Raw genomic sequence first — 20,672 nt, 5'->3', positions numbered from 1 at the left:
AAACATTTTTATCAAGAATGGATAGAATATATTTAGAACAAAAGTTTTTTCTAGATTCTTTTCCTACTTTATTCTGATAAATTATACTCTGCCCACTCCAACCTCCCAATTACAAACCATAAAGTAAGGAGGTAGGAGAAAGGAGAAGAGAAAAGGGTGGGAGTGAGAACAGGTCAGAAAAAAACATCAGACTTCTCCAATGCTTCTTCTTCCTTATCATGACCATGATCATCATCTCCTCTTCTTTTTCTATATGAAAAACCAAGTCAAATTGAGTATCAATGACTAAATAGTAAGGAGTTTAAACAGATTTTTGATGATCTCTCTCTAGCTCATCTGGCCCTGCCTCAGAATTATTTGCAAAGAAAGGAGAAAAGCATTCTGGTTCTTCAAGTTGGTTTCTCCATCTGGTTTCATTCTTATATTACACAAAATCACACTTCTGTGTAGTTTGTCACATTGTCCCAGTTCTGCCATCTTGGACTAATCCAAGCAAGTATAAACTTTTCACTTAGTCTATGATGTTTTCCTCATTAAGACAACTCAATAAATTATCAATTATTTATATATCAAGGTGAATATATCTGAAAGCAAGAGACATCTGACTATGTCACCTATCCTGCTCAATAAACTCTGATGACTTCCTGTCACATCCAAGAACAAATATAAAATCCTCCATTTATCATTCAAAACCCTTTTATACCTGCTGCCCTACCTGTCTAGTTGTCTTCCTTCTACCCTCCCCTGCACTCCTGTATCAAGTCTCACTGGCCTCTTTGTTGTTTCTGAAACTCAGCTCTGAGCATTTTCATTGGCTGTCCATGCATGGAATGTCTTCACTTCTCATCTCTATCTCCCAGTTTCCATTAAATTGAGCTGAAATCTCACCTTCTACAGGAAGCCTTTACCTATATCATTTTATGCTAGTGTTTTTTCTCAGTTGATTAGCTCCCATTTATCCCATATAAAGCTTGTTTGTACGTAATTGTTTGCATATTGCCTCTCCTTTAGATTATGAGAGAACAGGAACAATCTTTCATCATGTTTGTACCCCAGCACTTATCACAGTACCTGGCATGTAATAGGCACTTAATAAATACCTATTGGCTGATGGACATAAAGGATAGAGAAATAGTCTCTCTGAAATATTACAAAAAAAACTGGATTTTGAGGCTTGAAGTTCAGTTCTCTAAATTTATAGATATTATCTTTGTCACCTTGAACAATCCTGTAAGTTCTGTAGGTCTCATTTTATTTTCATCCACAAAATGTTGGGTTGAACTAGATTATCTCATATCTCTCCCACCTCTGAATCTATGATCTTATGAAATGTAAGAAGGTCAGGCCAGGGCAAATGTCATCCATTAATGAAATTTGTTTAGTGATGACCCTCAATAAATGATATAGCTATAAAAGACTTCTAAGATCCGGAATAATGGTGCAAGCTTAATAAGTTTTCTTCTTCACATTTTCAGCCTTAAGCAGTTATCATTTAGAAGAACAAATGCATGCTCTCCTTTGTGGCAATACCTCATTTTCCGGGTAAGTAGTACCAGGTAGTATCAGTACTATCGTTTTGTGTGTTTCTCTCCAGGTTACATCATATGATAGGTTATAAACCTATGAACAAATATTCACTGAGAGTCAATTTTATCAAGGCATCATTCAGTGCTAGTAGAGACACAAAGAGATTTAGGATATCACCACAGCCAACGTTTATACAATCCCTGAGCTTGTAAAGCTCTGTCATCAGAATGAAATGCAGAGGTTCAAAGAGTGAAAATCGTCTCATTCCTGTGTTATAACTAAAGAAGTTGAGGCTGAAAGTTTGTGACTTGTTTCTTACAGATAGCATCAAAATCTTAGAATAGAAGTCCATTCTGTACCCAAACAAGAGTCTACTACCTCTACAACCAATCTAAGTGTCTAGCCTTTACTTGAAGCTCCTAATGAAGAAGAGCCTATCACTTCTTAGGCTTCTTAGAGTAGCTCTCACCTTTCAGATAGATTGTCATTGTCTCTGTAAGAAAAGGTTAAAAAATAATCTTGGTTAAAAATAGCCTTAGAATTTTCTTTGCAAAAATTATTTGAAGTATGATATAAACTAACTTGCTTCCTTTTCCCTCTGCCATTTTAACTGGAAGGACTCAATTCATCAAGTACCCACCATGTGCCCTGCATCATAGTAAATTCTCTAAAGTATGTAAAGGTGATTATGATTGTGTCCCTGCACACAAGGAACATATGCAATAAGAAAGTAGGGCTGAATATTGCTGGCCAAAGTTGTTAAAAAGAAGTGGTGTGATAGTTTCAGCCTCTCCTAGAAAGATGTAGCTTGATTCTGACTTCATCTTTCTCTGAAAATTCAAATACTGCTTGTAAGTTTTTTGGAGAGCAAGATCTTATGTTCATCCTCATCAAAAAGGGATTATCTCTTTATATTAAGGACATTTCAAAGCAATCTCAAATAATTTCCTATGGGATCTTACAGATCATTTCTTGTAACTCCCTTATTTTACAAATGAGGAAAAAGGAGGTACAATTCATTTTAGAGTATTTTTAAATTCAGGACTAAAAATAAAAAAGAGTTCCACATGGAAGGAGTAGCAAAACTGGAATTGGAATGCCAAACCCATAACTTTCTCCACTCTACTACTTAACTAACATAAAAGGATTGTTTTACTCCATTTATAAAAGAACTGTACATCTACAGACCACCAAATCCCAAATTCATTTTACTCTTAATCCTGAATCGTTTGGGTTGCTTTTGCTAGAGACCTACCAATTCAGTCCCTATGTAACTTAAAGTAGAACACTTGGCATTCTCTGTTCCATATTTGGATGAAGGTGAGTTGATTTGGAACTTATTTCTTTAGTATTCATTACTTGTACCTTGAACAGACCAGAAAATAACCTAAAATAAATCAAGTCTTTTCTTTTCTTTTTTTATATGTAGTCGTTGTCCAAAAGGATACCTATGTGTAAAAACTGGTGGAAATCCTGATTATGGCTACACAAATTTTGACAGTTTTGGTTGGGCTTTCTTGTCCCTATTCAGATTAATGACTTTGGATTTTTGGGAAAGCCTTTACCAACAGGTAAGAACCATGTTATATATTGTGTCTTTATTATTAACCTATAATCTTATATCATTTCATCTTATATCATCTTCATCATACATTATGATGTAGCCTATTGGGTGATATTTTAAAACTCTTTCTGCCTTAAAATCAATACTTAATATCAGTTCCAAGGTAGAACAGTGGAAATGGAGAGGCAGTTGGGGTTAAGTAACTTACCTAGGGTCACATTGAGAGGAAGTATCTGGGACCCCATCTAAATATAGGACCTCATGTCTCTAGTACTGGCTTTCTATCCACTGGGCCACCTAACTGGTAACATTTTTAAATGGGATTTATGCTATATTTTCAAAACCAACAATATATGCATTTTAATATATTAATTACCAGATCACAAATCTTTTATTGATATTTTCTTGTGGGTCTACCCAATTATAAGATTCTCTCTTCTCATTCAAAAATATTATTCTAATATTAGTTTAAAATAGGCTACTATCAAGTAATTTGAAAAGCGAAATGTTTTTTATTAAGAAGCTCTTAAATACAGAGCAACTGGATGGTTCAGTGGATTGAGAGCCAGGCCTAGAGATGAGAAGTCCTGGGTTCAAATTTGACCTCAGACTCTTCCTAGCCATATTACCCTGAGCAAATCACTTAACCCTCTATACTTAGTCCTTATTTTTCTTCTATGTTGGCACCAGTATACAGTATTCATTCTAAGGTAGAAGATAAGGATTTTTAATAAATTATTAAATACATTAATTTTAATTTATATTAATTATTATTAAGTATTATATTAATATATACAATATATTACATATAATGTACTTTTAAATTAATAAATTTAATGAGCTATTAAATTATTTTGAATAATGAGTTTTAGCAAATTCCTTTCAAATGGAAAGTGTAAATTTATGTTGTTAAACGAGTAAACACAAATTGTTCACTGCTTTTTACACTTTGAGATGAGTGTTCCCACAGAACAAATTTATTTTGAGAGCATAACTTATTTTATAGTGAATAATTCCTGAATTTTACAATTGAAAACATATTTTCCTCATAACTCTGTGAGTTAGAACATACCACAGTGCTGTCCACTTTATAAATTAAGAAACTAAAGCTAAAAAGATTCAGTGACCTGCTCACAGTCACTTGCTTAGTAAGTGTGCCAGAGTTTGCATTTTTTACCTCTATACCATCCCACTTCAACACTTTTTTACTTTGACACTATTTAGGTAACACTATACAGAGGGATGACTGGGCGAGAGTTTGCAGTCAGGTTGGCTGGCATTGTTTTCCCAGGGTTTCCCAGAAAAAGACTCTCATTCTTACATTTCATTCAACTCTTTCCACTCTGCTAGCGGGATAACATGCTTGTCCACATTGTCCTGTCTGATCATATTCAATATGGGATAGATCATAGAGAATTATGGTGACCATGTAAAAGTAGGCAACTAGAACTAGATCTTGTTGTGGGAACCAGAGCCCAAAGTAAGACTGGAAATTATGATAAAATTTCCCAGCATGGTGAGACTAGAGAGTCAGTTCCCCTTCCCTGGGAATTTTGCCCCATTTTTTGAGTGATCATTTGCAAAGTCTACATTGGTAAATCCTCAACATGCAAGAGCTTCCCTTCATATTTTGCCTTATGGACAACGAGGTTAGCTAGTGGAATATTAAGATTATAATCCAATGGACAAAGTGGTTTCTTTATAGTTTTGCTATATAGAAGCTTATTTGCAGGCAAATGGTCTGTGAATGAGTTTGAGTAAAAGATGAGCATAAAAAGTTTCCCTAAGGGTACATGGGAAATGGGAATGTCAGGACAGAGTTATAACCAAAATGCTGTTTAAACTCAGTTTCCTCTGCCCAGACACTAGCATTAAATACCCTCTAATGCAGCCATTAGGTGGAGAGTAATGTCACCAAAAGGCCAAAATATATATGCAATACCTGGTTTACAATTTTCCTATATATTATGGCATCTCAATGGCCTGAAAAAGTCCAAGAGATAGTCAAAATAGTCCAACCTTGTGTCTTTAGAAAAAATACAAAAAAACATTAAAAAGTAAAAGGGAAGTTTGAAATCATTCCAATAGAAATTTGAGATTTCTGACATCATATCCTACTCTTGCATTAATAATCCTTTTCTGTGTCTAAAACAAATGAAAGGTCCTTAATCTGGACAGTGATTGGTCTTCCCAATATATTTGTTTCTATAATTTTAATTTATTAAACTTGCTAATTTCAGAAAAGGCTTGGTGACAGAGGAGAAGAGAAAGTCATGATACAAAAATTATTTTAAATTCAAAGTGGTTTCATATTGTCCTAAATATAATTAATTATTCAAATATGTTGTATATTTAACCACATTTAGACAATCAAGATATTATGAATGTAAAGGAATTAATTCTTATTATGAAATGTATAAAGTATCCATTTTTCCTCCTCCAAATATAGCCTAAGTTTAGCTTACATAATCGAGTTTTTCATGCCTGAGGTTTAAGAACAAGTGTTCTAATTGTGTTTTTAATATAGATTTGTGGGAGATCAGTGAGGTTTTGTAGTAGTAGGAAATGGATTTAAGAAAATTTTCTAGGAAAGGGCAACAAAAATGAAACATTTATTGTATATTACAAATAGTAAAAGTATATATAGCTTCACTTTATCCCTTCCCCCATTTTTTCTACCCCGTTAACATATTTCCAAAATAAAGTACTTGGGAAAAGATATAAATCTCATTATACAAAAACTGTCAATTTAACTTAAATTCCTAAAAGCTAATTCCATGTCATGTAGCATTTTTTCTAAATAAAAAACTATCAGCACTTACAATCTCCACAGGATATGATCAAACCTCGAGTGGGAAGAAAATAATTTTTAAATGTAATTTCTATATTTAATATTGCCTTTCCTCTAATATGGTAAACGAAGAGGCTTAGATCCATACCTGGAAATTTGCTTAATTGTCTCCAAATATTGTGTGTATGTGTGTATTTGTGTGTGTGTGTGTGTGTGTGTGTGTGTGTGTGTTTGTGGTGGCTGGGGGGAAAGGGGAGGTGGCTGTGTGTGCACATGTGCACATGAGTTAGTACTAATAACTTTACCTTGAGAAAACAGGATCATAGATTTAGAGGCCAAAAATGTCCTTAGATGCTATCTAATATAATCCACTTATTTTCTTTCTTTTTTAAGCAATTTTTAATTCAAATTTTCCAAAACCAAATAAAACAGGCATTTTTATAAAAAGGAAAATAAGATTATGCAAAATTGAAATCATAAATCGCTCATGTGTTGTACTTAATTCTCTTCATATCTACATGAAAATCCCCTTCACAAGTTACCCATCTCCTCCCCACATCACAGAAGGAGACCACTGTGTTTATAGAAATTAAGTCTTTTATGTTTTCACCTTTCAGTTCACCATCTGGAGGTAACATTTCCAGTTTATCCTTCCAGTATTAGTTCTGTAAATATGTATAATATTATTTTGGCTATATGCACTTCACTGTTCCTGATCTCATCTAATTCTTTCCAAGATTTTTTAAAACTTGGCTGCTCATCACTTGTCAGGACACAGTGGTATTCCAACACAATTTACCACAATTGTTAGCCATTCCCCAAGTGATGAGCATTTCCTCAATTTCCATTTCTTTGCCAAAACATAGAGAACTGCTGTAAATATTTTGGAACATATGGGTTATTTTCCTTTTTCTTGATCTTTTTGGGAAACAGACCAAGAAATAATATGCATAGTTTTATCACTCTCTGAGTGTAGTTCCAAATTTGTTTCACAAATGGGTGGATCAGTTCACAGCTCTACCAACAATCTATTAATGTTCCCATTTTCCCATATCCCCTACCATATTCATCATTTTGCCTTATTGTCATTCGAGCCAGTCTGATGTATGTGAGATGATACATCAGAACTGTTTTGGTTTTCATTTCCCTAATCAATAGTAATTTACAACTTCTTGTCACATACCTATATATTCTCAGTTTCCAAAAAGGGAAGCTAAGGCTTAGAAGAGTGAGATGACTTGCCCAAGAGGACACACGTAGTGATTTGAACCAGGATGTTCTACCACTCCACCATATATGCTACACTACTATAAAATGAATTTTATCTAATATATAACTCTAATTTTCAGAGTACATATAACATGAGATTCTATTAAATGCTGTTTTCTCCAGTGAATGCCTGTCTGGATAATGAAAATCATTAAAAAAATAGTATCTATGGTTTATCCCTATATAGTGCCTTAGATTTGCAGAATCCTTTACAAATATTTCATTTGATCCTCATTCACAACAACCTTGAGAAGTACATATTATTATTATTATTATCTCCATTTTTTTAATTTATGAGATAACTGAATCACAGAGAGGCTAAATGGGATCACACCACTAGGAAGTATTTGAGGTCACATTTGAACTCAGACCTTTCTGACTCCAGGGCCAGGATTCTATCTGTTGAACCACATAGCTGCATCATTATAAACAACTTTCATAACAATGTTTTTGTCTTAAAGCATAAAAAAATAAATTACCTTTGTTTCTTTCTACTTCCCTATTTAGATCCTGAGAACTTCTGGGAAGGAGTCTGTGATATTTTTTGTATTTGTAATTTTCTTTTGCTCCTTTTATCTGGTATCCTTGAAACTGGCTGTAGTTGCCATGGCTTATGAAAAACAGAATCAGGCAACCATTAAAGCAGCAAAGCGAAAACAGGTGAAATATCAAGCCATGTTATGTCGACACAAAAGAGATCAAGAAGAAACTGAGGTATTATTATTGTGACTTTAAAAGACTTCATAGAAAGGGCTACCCTGGAACTCCAGAGTTACCTATCACTCTGCCTTCAAATTAATGTTTTCATCACTTCATTCTTCTTTTTTTAAAGCTATTATCTTCTGTCTTTGAATTAAACCTTTGTATTAGTTTCAAGCCAGAAGAGAGGTAAGGGTTAGGCTTTCACCTTTGACTTCTACTTGGTGACTTCTATTTAAGTCTGATTTTAAATTTTTCTGTAATTATTGCAATATAGTGAAACTATTGTTCTGAAATATCAAATTTCTATAATCAGACAATTATGTGCTCAGTTTATACTATATTTTAGATAAATTAATGGTGATTTTTTTTGACTTCATAATTCATTTCCAGTCTGCTTATATCAACATATCAGTTGAAGTTTCATTTATTTCTTGTTTTTGTATGAAAAGGAATTAAGGAAAGACACTTCTCTGTCATACAAATTTTATTTAAGATCAAAGCAGTAATGCTGTTATAAGTAATAAAATCATTACATGGTAAAATGCAATAGAACTCTAAAACATTACAAGTGTTGGGGATAAGAGCAATATCTGCTTTATGGGTTTTCCTAGTTGTAGCAAGGGAAGAGCACCAAAACTTAGTTTATATATATGGCTAGTATTCGAGCTACAAATTGTCTGTACTGAATTTATTTACAACACACTGTCTTAGTGAATTTTTTAGGAAATTTCTTGGTGTTACTACTAAAGGTGTATTTAAATTCTGGCCTAACAGGCAATGACAGCCGTTGGAGCAGAAAAGAAGAATGGTAAAGATCTCAGTTCTGCTGATGCATCCAGTGGGATCTCAGATCATACCAATGAGAGGATGGAACAAAGAAAGAAAGAGAACCAGGAGAAGGACGCAGAGAGAGAGGAAAAGGAAATCGATGCAAAATTGCATCAATTTGAATCAGAAGACTTCATCAGAAAAAAAGTTTTCCATCATGGTATAAATTCAAAACAAATGCAAAAAACAGCACCATTTACAGAAGAGGTAATACCTTTCTTATATGATCATTGATGAGATAAGCAAATTTCTAAGAATAACTAATCACATGTTCTTTTTTTTTTTTTACTAATTGTGTGTGGGGAATTAGGAATGTCTCTGGGTGTATAAATGATTACTTTGGGGAGAAAAGACAAATATGTGTTTTTCTCCTTGAGTCTGATAATTTTGCACTGAATTTGTGGTTTTAAGAAGTCTGGATTCTCACTGCTATAAACTTTCAAATTAAAAAAAATTTAAGAAAAATTTATTTTAACATAAACATAAAAATGAAGAATGAAAGTTATAATTATTCAGAAAAATGTTATAAAGTATGTGAACTTGTGAAATATGATGAAATACCTAGAAAATATATTGAATATATGCTTAATGATAATTTTATGGATTGATATTTTGTCATTGTGGTTCAATTTGATAAAAACAGGGGGAGAATATAAATCTACATGAATGTTTTAGAAAATGATGTCATTTTCATAATTACTCTCCATGATTTCAGCTTCTCTTCCCAGCAATTCCACTTTCATATCACTGCCAAAATAATCTTCTGCATAATTTAATAACAGTAACCACTTAGCATTTTCATAGTGATTTAAGGTTTGCAAGATGCTTTGCAAATATAATCTTATTTTATCCTTCAAAAAACTGGGAGATAGGTGCTATTATTATTATTATTTTAGAGTTGAGTAAACTGGGATAAACACAGGCTATGCTTGTTTATTTGTTTTTTCTTACTCATAACTAGATCTTCTGGGCTTTGGGTCAAGCATTCATTTTTGTCCTTTATAACACCCATGGTCACAGTGCTTTTAAGTTCCTGAGTCCAGGTCCAATGTACAATATAGCTTCCTACTACTGTAAAGAACACTGGATTTTAGACTTAAGAGACCTGGATTTATGCCCTCAATCTGCCATTTTCTACTATATGTATACTCTCATTCAAGTCACTTTACTTCAATTTCCTCATTTTATTAAAAATAAGAGTAAGTGGGACAAGACATCCAAAGACCTTTCTACCTCTTAATCTAGAATCCAGTTCCCAAGGTAAAAATTACTTTCTCACTCTTCTCTGTATCTAGAAGCTGTATCTAGAGGCTAGGTTATGAGGCAGTGGTCTAACTTACAAAGGGCACAAAAAGGATGGCTCCTGCCAGTTATTAATCTTCTTGGGGAAAGGATCTCTGATATAATGGGGGAAACTTCTAAGAGCAAAGGGGTGATATGATCCAATATAATGTTCCCCTAATTTTTAAGAATGTGATTTCCTTAGAAAAGTTACCTTACTTGGATGCCTCTTGGAATATATTGGGTTTTAGGACTTCCCTTAAAAAAAGACTACTTTTCACAAAAGATTTCTTTGTGAATTGAATTCTCTGAGCACATAGAAGATTTCATCTGTTTGAGATAAAACACTGAAACGTTTTATAATTGGAAAGATTCTTTCCTTCTTAGAACTTATATTGGAGACTACATAGTAGGTGAGCATCAAATAGTATACCTTGATGAAAAAAATTTTGGCTCATCACTACACCATACTCTCTTTACTGATTTTGTTTCACTTTGTTTTGTTTTTTTTTTTTTGCTACTTCTTTTTTAAGTCTATACATCATTTTTAAAAATAATGCCAAAATGTTATAAATCTATAATTTTTGTACATGAAGCTGGGCATAATATCTAAATGCATTAGAAATAGATATATCACATATGAAGTACTGACTGAGTGACAATAATTGTACTGGGTACAGCATATTTGGGAATACAAATACAAGCAAAAAAAAAGAATATTTTCCCTGGCCTTAAGGAGCTTTCATTCAGATGGAGAAAGGTAACACAAAAAAGGAACAGAAGTTTTAAGAGGTGGAAAGGGATTAAAAAGGCATGAGGAGAAGCTAGAAAACAGTCCAGTCGGGAGCTGAGGCCAAGTTTGAAGCAATTATAACTTTCATAGGTGCTTACTCCCATTGAGTTTCTAAAAAGTGACTCACCAATATGAGAAAGAGGCTGTGAGAATGGAAGCATTTTGAGCTGAAGAAGGCTATTGGATTGGAGGAAGAAAAGTAATACAGAGAATTGGTAGCTGAGCTGAATAAGATCATTAACAGTGCCTTTGCACAGTCTCTGCAGTGTGCCTAAAATGCCCTCCATCCTCATCTCTTCCTTTTGGAATCCCAAGTCTAAATCAAAGCTCACGTCAGAGGATACCTCAGACAGTCCTGTCCCAATTCCCCTCCCCCAAAGTTAGTATTTTCCCTCTTAATTTACATTGCACATAATGTTTTTGTTGTTATATTTCTATATTATGCACATATGTGTATACATTTATACATATATTTATATAATGATTATTACATATATTTCATTTGTGTATTCATGCCTTCTAAAATATAAGCACTGAGGACAATGATGCATAATTTTTTAAAATATTATAATTAAATTGATAAATTTCTTTTGCCAATTATATCTATGACTATATGTCACCTGCTAAGCAATTTGACATCTTGTAAAGTTACCTGGGGACATTGAAAGGTTAAATAACTTGCCAAGAGTCACCCAGCCAGAACTCAGCTCTATTTGAATCTGTTTCCTCATCTGGGAAAGGAAATAGCAAACCATTCCAGTATCTTTGCCAAGAAAATCCCAAATGCAGTCACAAAAAGTCAGATAAAATTGAACAATTAATAAACAATGAAAATTTGAATATAATCTACTTGAGGATAAATTATTTTGTTTTTGACTATGCTTCCCTAGCACCTAGTACCTTTAATATGTGCAGATGGAATTAGATTAAATCACTTGCTAGATAAAATTTCAGCTCTACTTAATGCAATGATGATGAAAAGGCCCTAGACCTACACTTCGTTTTTGCTATGAAAAAATTTCTAAACATCATGAAATTTTTAAATTTCACAGAAAGATAGATTTATCTTTGTAGATATAAATTCAGAAGGTTCATAAACCCAGTAAAACAACTCCTTTACTTAAATCAGAAATAATTGTGGCCAAATAAGTTTTGTTTTTTTTTTTTTTACCCCAAAGCTTGATGAACTTAGTGGAAGGAAAAAATAATGAGTTATTTTTAGACATTTCTCATTTGAAGTGACTTCAGGATCTTCAGTTCAAATAGCCAATAGACAGTTGGCAGAACTAAAGTTCAAGAGAGACACTAGTACTAGATATATAAATTTGCAAACCATTTCCTTAGAAATGGTCGTTGAACCAATGGCAACTGATGATAACACTAAAAAAGAAACTGAAGAGATAAAATAGAATATAGGCCAGGATAAGTTTTGGAGATACTCCCACAGTTAGAATGAAAGATATGAAAAATTATTCAGCAAAGGAGAACGAGAAGGATTGGTCAGACAGGAAAGTAAAATGTCATGAAAAAAGAAAACATACAGAAATAGGAGGAGGCCAACAGTGTCAAATGCTGCAAGATAGGTTGAGAAGAAAGGTAATTTAGAAATGATTATTAGCTTCAATAATTAAGTTTCAGTTGACTCGAGCCTGAAAAACAAATTGGAAAAGGTTAAGAATAGTGTACCAGAGAGGAAGTAGAAGAAATATATATATATATAATATATATATAATATATATATTATATATATATTATATATATATATAAAGTTTACATTGAGTTTGGCTAGAGGAAGGGAGGAAAAATATAGAATGATAGGTTAAAAGGATGGTAGGCTCTAGTAACAGATTTTTAAGTGTAATGGAAACTTAAAATATGTTTGTAGGCATCACAATTGGACTAAATAGAGAAAGAGTTAGGAGACTAGAAAAAAAGATGACAATCAACTGTAGCTTTTCCAAATTGGCTCTATGATTCCAGACCATGTTGGTTTCAGTAATTTCCTATTGATCTTTCTAGATCAGACCAATAAGAAACATAATGCGTTTTTTGTTTATTGAGCATAAGCCAGTGTAAAGGCTTCATCTTCAGATTTCTTTACAGGGAAGTACTCTGCAAGCTGACAAAAAAGAAAGACAAATAAATACTTGCCAAGTTTCTATGGGTATATTAGAAGATCCCGATGTTGGGAAAAGATCAATGAGCAAAGCCAACGTATTAAACAGCAGTGAAGGTGGGTTATACTATTTCCTCCCTGAATTCCAGATAAATTGTCATCTAACTTTAAACACAGCATGACAGACCAGATGGATCAAGGAAAACAGGATGTTTTATGACATTGTTATCTTTAAAAGCATTACAAAAGAAGAACATGGAACCATTTCCTCTGTTTTTATTTGAAGTATAAAATAATTTGGGGGAATTAAGGGAATGACTGGGATTAGGAAACTTCAAACTCTTCAAAACTTTTGTTATGAAAACTTCACATATTAGCTACAAGTTTTGTCAAGGGGAGAATAAGATAATATTGTTTCATAAGACTGAAAACTCAAAAAAATTCTTTTTTTCCAAAGCTATGAACTTTCATATCTAATACCACATCAGGTGTTTATTTCATTCATGAATTGCTTTCCACTTACTGGGTATCACATCGAATTTTCCTAATGCTTAATCTCCCTAGAATGAATACACACACACACACACACACAAATATATTTTTCCCTTGCAGTCTATGGAAAATATGTGCAGAATATATCATTTTTTAACCCATGGTCTCCTGTTCAATTTGAAAAATTTTAATTGCAAACCTGATTTCAATTATCCTTAGAAAAACTAAGAAATAGAAGTTTCACTTAGTTATTCAGAAGTACAAACTAATAAAATAACTGGGTTTCTTTATATTTTATATTCTTTCTCAGGACTCGACAAGTGCAGGCCAAGAAGATTGTGGAAGAGATTTGCTAAAATGTTTCTCATCTGGGATTGTTGTCCATTTTGGTTAAAATGCAAAGATTTTGTCTATTCCATTGTCACGGATCCATTTTTTGACTTGGCCATTGTCATTTGTGTCATTATGAACTTAGTGTTTTTGGCAATGAATCACTACCCAATGACGGAGGAATTCCTCTATGTGCTCTCTGTGGGGGAGCTGGTGAGTTTCTTACTTGATGCTTTGTGACTTTTAACTAAAACTTTCTTCACTTTAGCTTCAAATAAATAGAGGCATTCTCATGAGGCACATTTCATGATAGTCTCATAAAAATGAATGTAATCAGTGCCAAAACCACTTGCAAGAAAATAATTTCTTTTAGGTTTCACTTTGATTATTTTAAAAAATCATTTGAAAAATAGATGTGATTTGATAGATTGTCCAGAACTATAAAAATAAACTCATGACCAAATAATAAGACATCATTTGGACAGGTTCAGGTTGGGACTAATATATTCCCCATGTTAAGATTAAAATCGCCAAACTGTGGCAGGTAAAAAAAAAAAATAGTTTCTCTGCTAGAAGTATTATATTTTATGAGGTTTATTAAAGGTTAAGAATTAAAGAAAATACAGAATAAGAAAGCACGTGTCTAGGAGGCCCATTCAATTTCACTTACATCATTAGAGATATGTCTGCTTAGAAGCGGAAGTAGGAAGAGAGGGAGCCGTAGGCGCAGACCCTTTAAATAGTAATTTGTTCTCAGCGCAGGTGGGAACTCAGGTGAGGCTACAAAGCATTTTGGGAACTAGAGCAAGGACTTCTAGGGATTGAAGTCCAGGGTTCAAATCTCCATTTTTACATCCACTTTCAACAGTCAGCTCCCTGCTGCTTAAATAAGTACTCTTTTACATTGGACCCTTAAGAAATATAAGATACATTATGGGGACATGATTCACTACACTAGGTGCATGGGGATGAATTAAACAAATATCTTTAATCAGTATTGCCATTTTATTTCCTTCATAAGGAATCTTCCAAATCAGTGATTTTTTGAAAATTTAGATTTTTGTTCTAGAAATAAATGAAATAAGAAGAGACAAATCATTCCTAAACACTAAATTAAAATATGCTTAGGTATTGAGTCTTGTCAGGAAAGGAAGATGCTATTTTTTATCACTTTTTAACTCTCTGTTTTCATTAATCACATAATATTGATGCTGATGTGGAAAAAGTTAAAGAAAAATAGTAAATTTTTCAAAACTGCATTTCCAACTTTGAAAAATAAGAACTTTAATAACATAAACTATTTCTCAGAAGCCAAGGTTCTTCTGCTTTTCTTAAACTTTTGTCTGCATTGGTTTTGTTTGTGCAAAACCTTTTTTTAATTTCAGGTAATCAAAATTATCTACATTATTTTTCATGATCCTCTTTATCTCACTTGTTGATAAACTCTTCCCTCATCCATACATGTGATAAGTAGTCTTTTTTTCATACTCCCATAATTTTTTTTACGATATCACCCTTTGTATTTAATTCATGTACACATTTTGACTTTATCTGGATTTATTATGGAAAATGTTGGTCTATGCCTGGTTTTTTTTAGCAACTTACAATTTAGTTTTCCCAGTAGTTTTTGTTGAAAAGGGAGTTCTTGCTACCAAATCTTAGCTCTTTTGGTTTATCTAACACTGGGTTCACCTGATTTTTAACTTTTGCATATTCTGGGCCTAATCTATTCTACTAATGAACCACTCTTTTTTGTTTGTTATATTTTTTTATTATTATCAGTTTGTAATAGAGTTTGAGATCTGTTACTGCTAGGCCACCTTTCCCTGAATTTTTTTGTAGATTCCCTTGTTACTCTTGACCTTTTATTCTTTCTGATCAAATGTATTATTTTTTTTCTTGTTCCATAAAATAATTTTAGTAGTTTGATTGTAATGGCATTGAACAGGTAAATTAAGTTTTTTATATTGACTCCGTTCACTAATAAGCAACTAATATTTCTCTAATTATGTAAATCCATGTTTATTTTCAGGGAAAATGTTTTATAGCTATGTTCATGTAGTTCCTACAATTATTTGATAGGTTCACTCCCAAGTTTTTTATACAGAATGAGATTATTTGAAATAGAATTTTTCTTTTTATTTCTTCTTGTTTGTTTTTTGTTGGTAATGCATCAAAATGCTAATGATTTATATGGGTTTATTTTATATCTTACTATTTTGCTAAAGTTGTTCATTGTTTCATCTAGTTTTTTAGTTGATTCTCTAGGACACCCCAAGTATACCATCATATCATCTGCAAAGAGTGATAATTTTTATTTCTTGTTGCCTATTCTTAATCCTTCGGTGCCCTTTTCTTGTATTGCTAGCATTTCATGTACACTATTGAATAATTATGGTGATAATGGTGATTATGGTGTATGTACACTATTGAATAATTATGGTGATAATGGACATCCTGGCTTTACCCCTACTAGGAAGGCTTCTAATATATCTGCATTATAGATAATACTAGCTCTTAGTTTTAGATAGATATTGCTTATCTTTTAAAGAAAATTTCTACTCACTCTTATATTTTCAAGTATTCTTCATAGGAATGAGTTTTCTACTTTGTCCATAGCTTTTTCTGCATCTATTGATATTATTATATGATTTTTTATGTTTCTTCTTATTGCTATGTTCAATTATTTTGATAGTTTTCTTAATATTGGACCACCCCTTCATTCCTAGTATAAATATCCTTCCTATTAATTTTATACATTTCATTGCTTTTTCTATAAAACCTGTTCCTATTTTGATTTATTAGTTTTTTTTCACTTTTAATTTTATTAATTTCTTCTTAGATATTCATGATTTCTATTTTGGCATTTAATTAGAGGCTTTTTTATTTGTTCTTTTTCTTTGTTTTTAGTTGTACAACCAGTTCATTGACCTGTTCTTTTTTCCCTTTATTGATGTGAATATTTAGAGAAATAAAATTTCCCCTAAGTACTGCTTTGGCTACATCCCACAAATTTAAGTAAGTTGTCTCATTGCTGCCATAGTTTTTTCAGGAAATTATTTGTTGTTTCTATGCTGTGTTCTTTGACTCATTTGTTACTTAATATTAAATTATTTAGTTTCCAATTAAATAGGAATCTGTTTCCAAAGCCATTGATAGAATATAAATTTTACTTAATTATGGTCCAAAATGAGTAATTTTAATATTTCTGCTTTTTTGTCTTTATTTGTGGTTTATGTCCTCACATAACACATATGCCCTTTCTTTTTGCTCCTTCCCTATTTTCTCTTAATCTCTTCTTTGTGTTACTCTTTTGTCTAATATGCATTTCCATGTGCAACTGAGTGTGAATATATCATTTCTTCTTTGAACCAGTACAGATGCAAGTAAGATTCAAGCATTTCTCATTCTACACCACTGTAAAAACTCTTCATTGCATGCCTCTTGTATGTAAGATAATTTTCCCCATTTTTCATTGACCCTCCCTCTTATGTCAGGACATTCCCCTTTCTCAACCTTCCATTTTTCTTTTGAGATCATACCAATATAATCAACTTCTACCTATGCCTTCTATCTAAATAGACAACTTCTAACTTCCATAATGATGATAGTTCTTTTGGGTTGCATGTATCATTTAAAAATATAAACACTTCAACCTTATTCACCTTCTTATGATTTTTCATTCATGTTCACCTTTTAATACCTTCCTTTAGTCTTGTGTTTGAACCAAATTTTCCACTATCTCTGTTTTTTTTTTTACTTTAACTAGGAATGCCTGTTTTATTAGGTCAATTTTTCCTCCCACAGGATAAAACAACACATTTAGTCAATATTTTCCCAGATAAGTTATTTTGGGTTGTAATCCTAGATCCTTTATCTTCCAGAATATCTAATCTAAGTAACCTGCTCTGTTAACATAACAGGGGCTAAATATTCTGTGATCCTGACTGTGATGTCTCAGTATTTAAGTTGTTTCTTTCTGACTCTTTTCAGTATTTTCTCCTTAACCTGGTAGTTATAGAGTCTGGCTATAATATTCCTGAGACTTTTCATTCGGGGATATTTTTTAAGGGGTAATTGATAGCCTCTTTCAATTTCTATTATGCCCTTTAGCTGAAAGATATTTGAGCATTTTTCTTTGACAAATTCTTAAAATACAAAGTCTAGGTTCTTTTTATAATTATGAGTTACAGGTAATCCAATAATTCTTAATTATTTCTACTCAATCTATTTTCCAGACCAGCTGTTTTTTAATGATATTTCACATTTTTTTTATCCTTTTGACTTGGTTTTATTATTTCTTGATTTCTCATGGAGTTATTAGCTTCCATTTGAAAATTCCAATTTTCAATTTTTTCAGTGTTTGCTTTGCCTTTACCAGTTCTGTTTTTAAGAAGTTATTTTCTTCAGTATTTTTGCACCTCTTTAACCAAGCTATTAATTCTTTTTTCATAATTTTCTTGCATTTTCACATTTTCCCCAATGTTTCCTACATCAATCATTTCATATTTTAAATCATTTTTGTTCTTTAGTTCTTTCTTTAGCTCTTCTTAGAATTTTTGTTGGGTTCATGTTCATTCTTCATTTTTTATTTGAGGCTTTGTCACAATTTTCATGTTTTTATCTTCTTCTGAGTTTGTTTCTTAAACCTCCCTATTACCATAATAGATTTTTGCAATTGGGATTTTTTCATATTTTTCTCATTTTTCAAACCTATTTCTTTACTTGAACTTTATGTTAGATTTTTTTCTCTACTCTCCTTAGTGTGGTGGTGGGGAATCACTGTCCTAAGCTTTATCTTTCTTTCCACCTGATATTTTATAGCTAGCTCTGGGGACCTTTAAGTTTTCCATGTACCCAAGGTGTTGTGATCCTGTGATATATGTGGTCAGAGCTCTCATGTTCTGTACACTGGTCCTTATAAGCATAGGGGTCTTAGTTTCTGCTAAAACAACTCCTTTTCTCTCTGGAAATATTGCCCAGATCTATGGTCCTTACTCCCTTGGGATTCAAGTACTCTTCTTAAATCTGGAACTGGAGTCCAGAATGGGTTATTAAGCAATGAAATTTTCAAATGGTGCTGGGTCCTAAAGCCATTGCTAACACAGGGATTCCCTGGAGTCTCATTGTGCCAGGGTGTTTAATCCCTTTAACTGTTTATAGGTGATTATACATTCTAATATTGTTGCTTTTGATGATCCAGATGCCATCTTCAGGGTCCATAGCTAGAGTTGCTGCCATAAGTGCTCTTGGCCTAACTCTATACCAGTGCCACATATCTCTCCTAATCTTTTAAACTGTCATGGGCTCCCTGACTTTCTCTTGGTTGTGGTGCTTTCTAATTCAGTTTAACATGGTATTTTAAAGTTGTTTTTAAGGAACTGTTTGGAGACTTCAGCTAGAATGTTTTCCTTACTCACCCATCTTGGTTCCCAAGTTTCTATTTTTGGCCCTTTGACATGAAAGTCCTAAATTAAACCTGTATTTTGTAGGCTGCTGCTGTTATTTATTCACTCCTTTTTTTCTTCTTCTGATATATCATGAGACAGCTTGTCAACTAGTTCTTTGTGGCTCTAGGAGAATTTAGATTTGGAAAGACAAATGTCTCAAAATATCATCACTCATTGCTATACTTCTTTTGTTTTCAACCAGAATGGCTTCTACCAGTGTACTTCAAAATCTATCAAACACATGGAGATCATTGCAGAAAATGTGGGCAATCAATGTTATAATCTATTTTTCTAAAATAATAACTGATGATAAGAAGTCACATTTTATAGCACTTTATCATTTATAACTTACTATCATATATATCATCCCACTTAATCCCTATAAGATGCCTATGGGGCAGGTGTGATTTGGAATATTATTCCCCACTTATAGAAGGGAAAATGGAGGCTCTGAGGCTCACAAAATAAAAAAGATAAAACAAGCTAAGTTCTTTCAACTATTTTTACTAGTACTCCCCTACATAATTTGTAAATAAAAATATCTAAAAAGATTAAGTTTCATTTTTTAAAAAACCTTTACCTTCCACTTAGGATCAAGACTAGTATTAGTTCCAAGGAAGAAGGGTGACAAGGACTAGTCAACTGATATTGTGACTTAACTAGGAGCATACCAGGTCCTCTTAATTCCAGGTCTGGCATTCAGTCCACTGCCCCAATTATATTGTTTTTTTTTTTACTATTGATATATACATGTGTATGCACACACACATATTTGTAGTCTATAATTCTAAAATATGTTTTCTTTACTTAGGTATTTGTTGGAATTTACATATTGGAAATGGTTTTGAAAATAATTGCATTGCATCCATATAATTACTTTCAAGACAAATGGAACATTTTTGATAGTTTTATTGTAACCCTGGCTTTAGGAGAACTTATGTTGTCAATTTTTGATGAAGCATATTTTTCTTTTTTACAATTTCTCATCCTACTCAGAGGGGTATGTATATATGAAACAGATTTCCATTCTATATTTACAAAATATTTCATTTCTAGAACTTATAAGCAACTATAGGCCATAGACATAGAAAGATGAAATGGGATCCTGTTAGCTTCTAATATCAACGGGAAAAGTGATAAGTAAGCACGGGAGCAGGATAAGCTCAAGTAAAGATCTGTAATGAAATAAGTCATATGGAGATTATAGGTATATAGAAAAAAGAATAAGGAATTGTGTAAGTCATATGTAACTAATAAGTAGTATTTGTCATTGTGTATCATTGAGTTGCAGATATGCTAAGAACTGTGACTCGGAGTCATTTAAAGTTTATGGGAAGATATGAACTTAAGTCACACAAGATAAGAAGTCATGAATGGTTTGTGATATGCAAGTTGAAGAGAATATCCAAAATGATCTGATTATATATCTTTTGAAACTTCAAAAATGAAATAATAGAAGTCTTGTAAGATCAAGGTCTACCATATGCCTTTGCTTCCAGGCACCTACAATAAATTTTAGATCCCAAATT

General features: G+C 32.6%; 1 protein-coding gene across 1 annotated transcript in view; it reads left to right on the top strand.

The window, feature by feature from the left end:
- The window catches only part of LOC100023419 (sodium channel protein type 9 subunit alpha-like), a 98,636-nt gene that overhangs the window by 36,083 nt on the left and 41,881 nt on the right, over nt 1–20,672 (top strand). Inside the window, exons 8-14 of the mRNA XM_056793974.1 lie at nt 1,476–1,542; nt 2,957–3,098; nt 7,659–7,865; nt 8,628–8,888; nt 12,859–12,988; nt 13,674–13,906; nt 19,955–20,143. Coding sequence (XP_056649952.1) covers nt 1,476–1,542; nt 2,957–3,098; nt 7,659–7,865; nt 8,628–8,888; nt 12,859–12,988; nt 13,674–13,906; nt 19,955–20,143 — 1,229 coding nt within the window. The remainder of the gene's footprint in view (nt 1–1,475; nt 1,543–2,956; nt 3,099–7,658; nt 7,866–8,627; nt 8,889–12,858; nt 12,989–13,673; nt 13,907–19,954; nt 20,144–20,672) is intronic.

The sequence above is a fragment of the Monodelphis domestica genome, chromosome 4, assembly GCF_027887165.1.
Source record: "Monodelphis domestica isolate mMonDom1 chromosome 4, mMonDom1.pri, whole genome shotgun sequence".
NCBI classification, from domain to species: domain Eukaryota; kingdom Metazoa; phylum Chordata; class Mammalia; order Didelphimorphia; family Didelphidae; genus Monodelphis; species Monodelphis domestica.
This window is presented reverse-complemented; position numbering and strand designations above follow the sequence as displayed.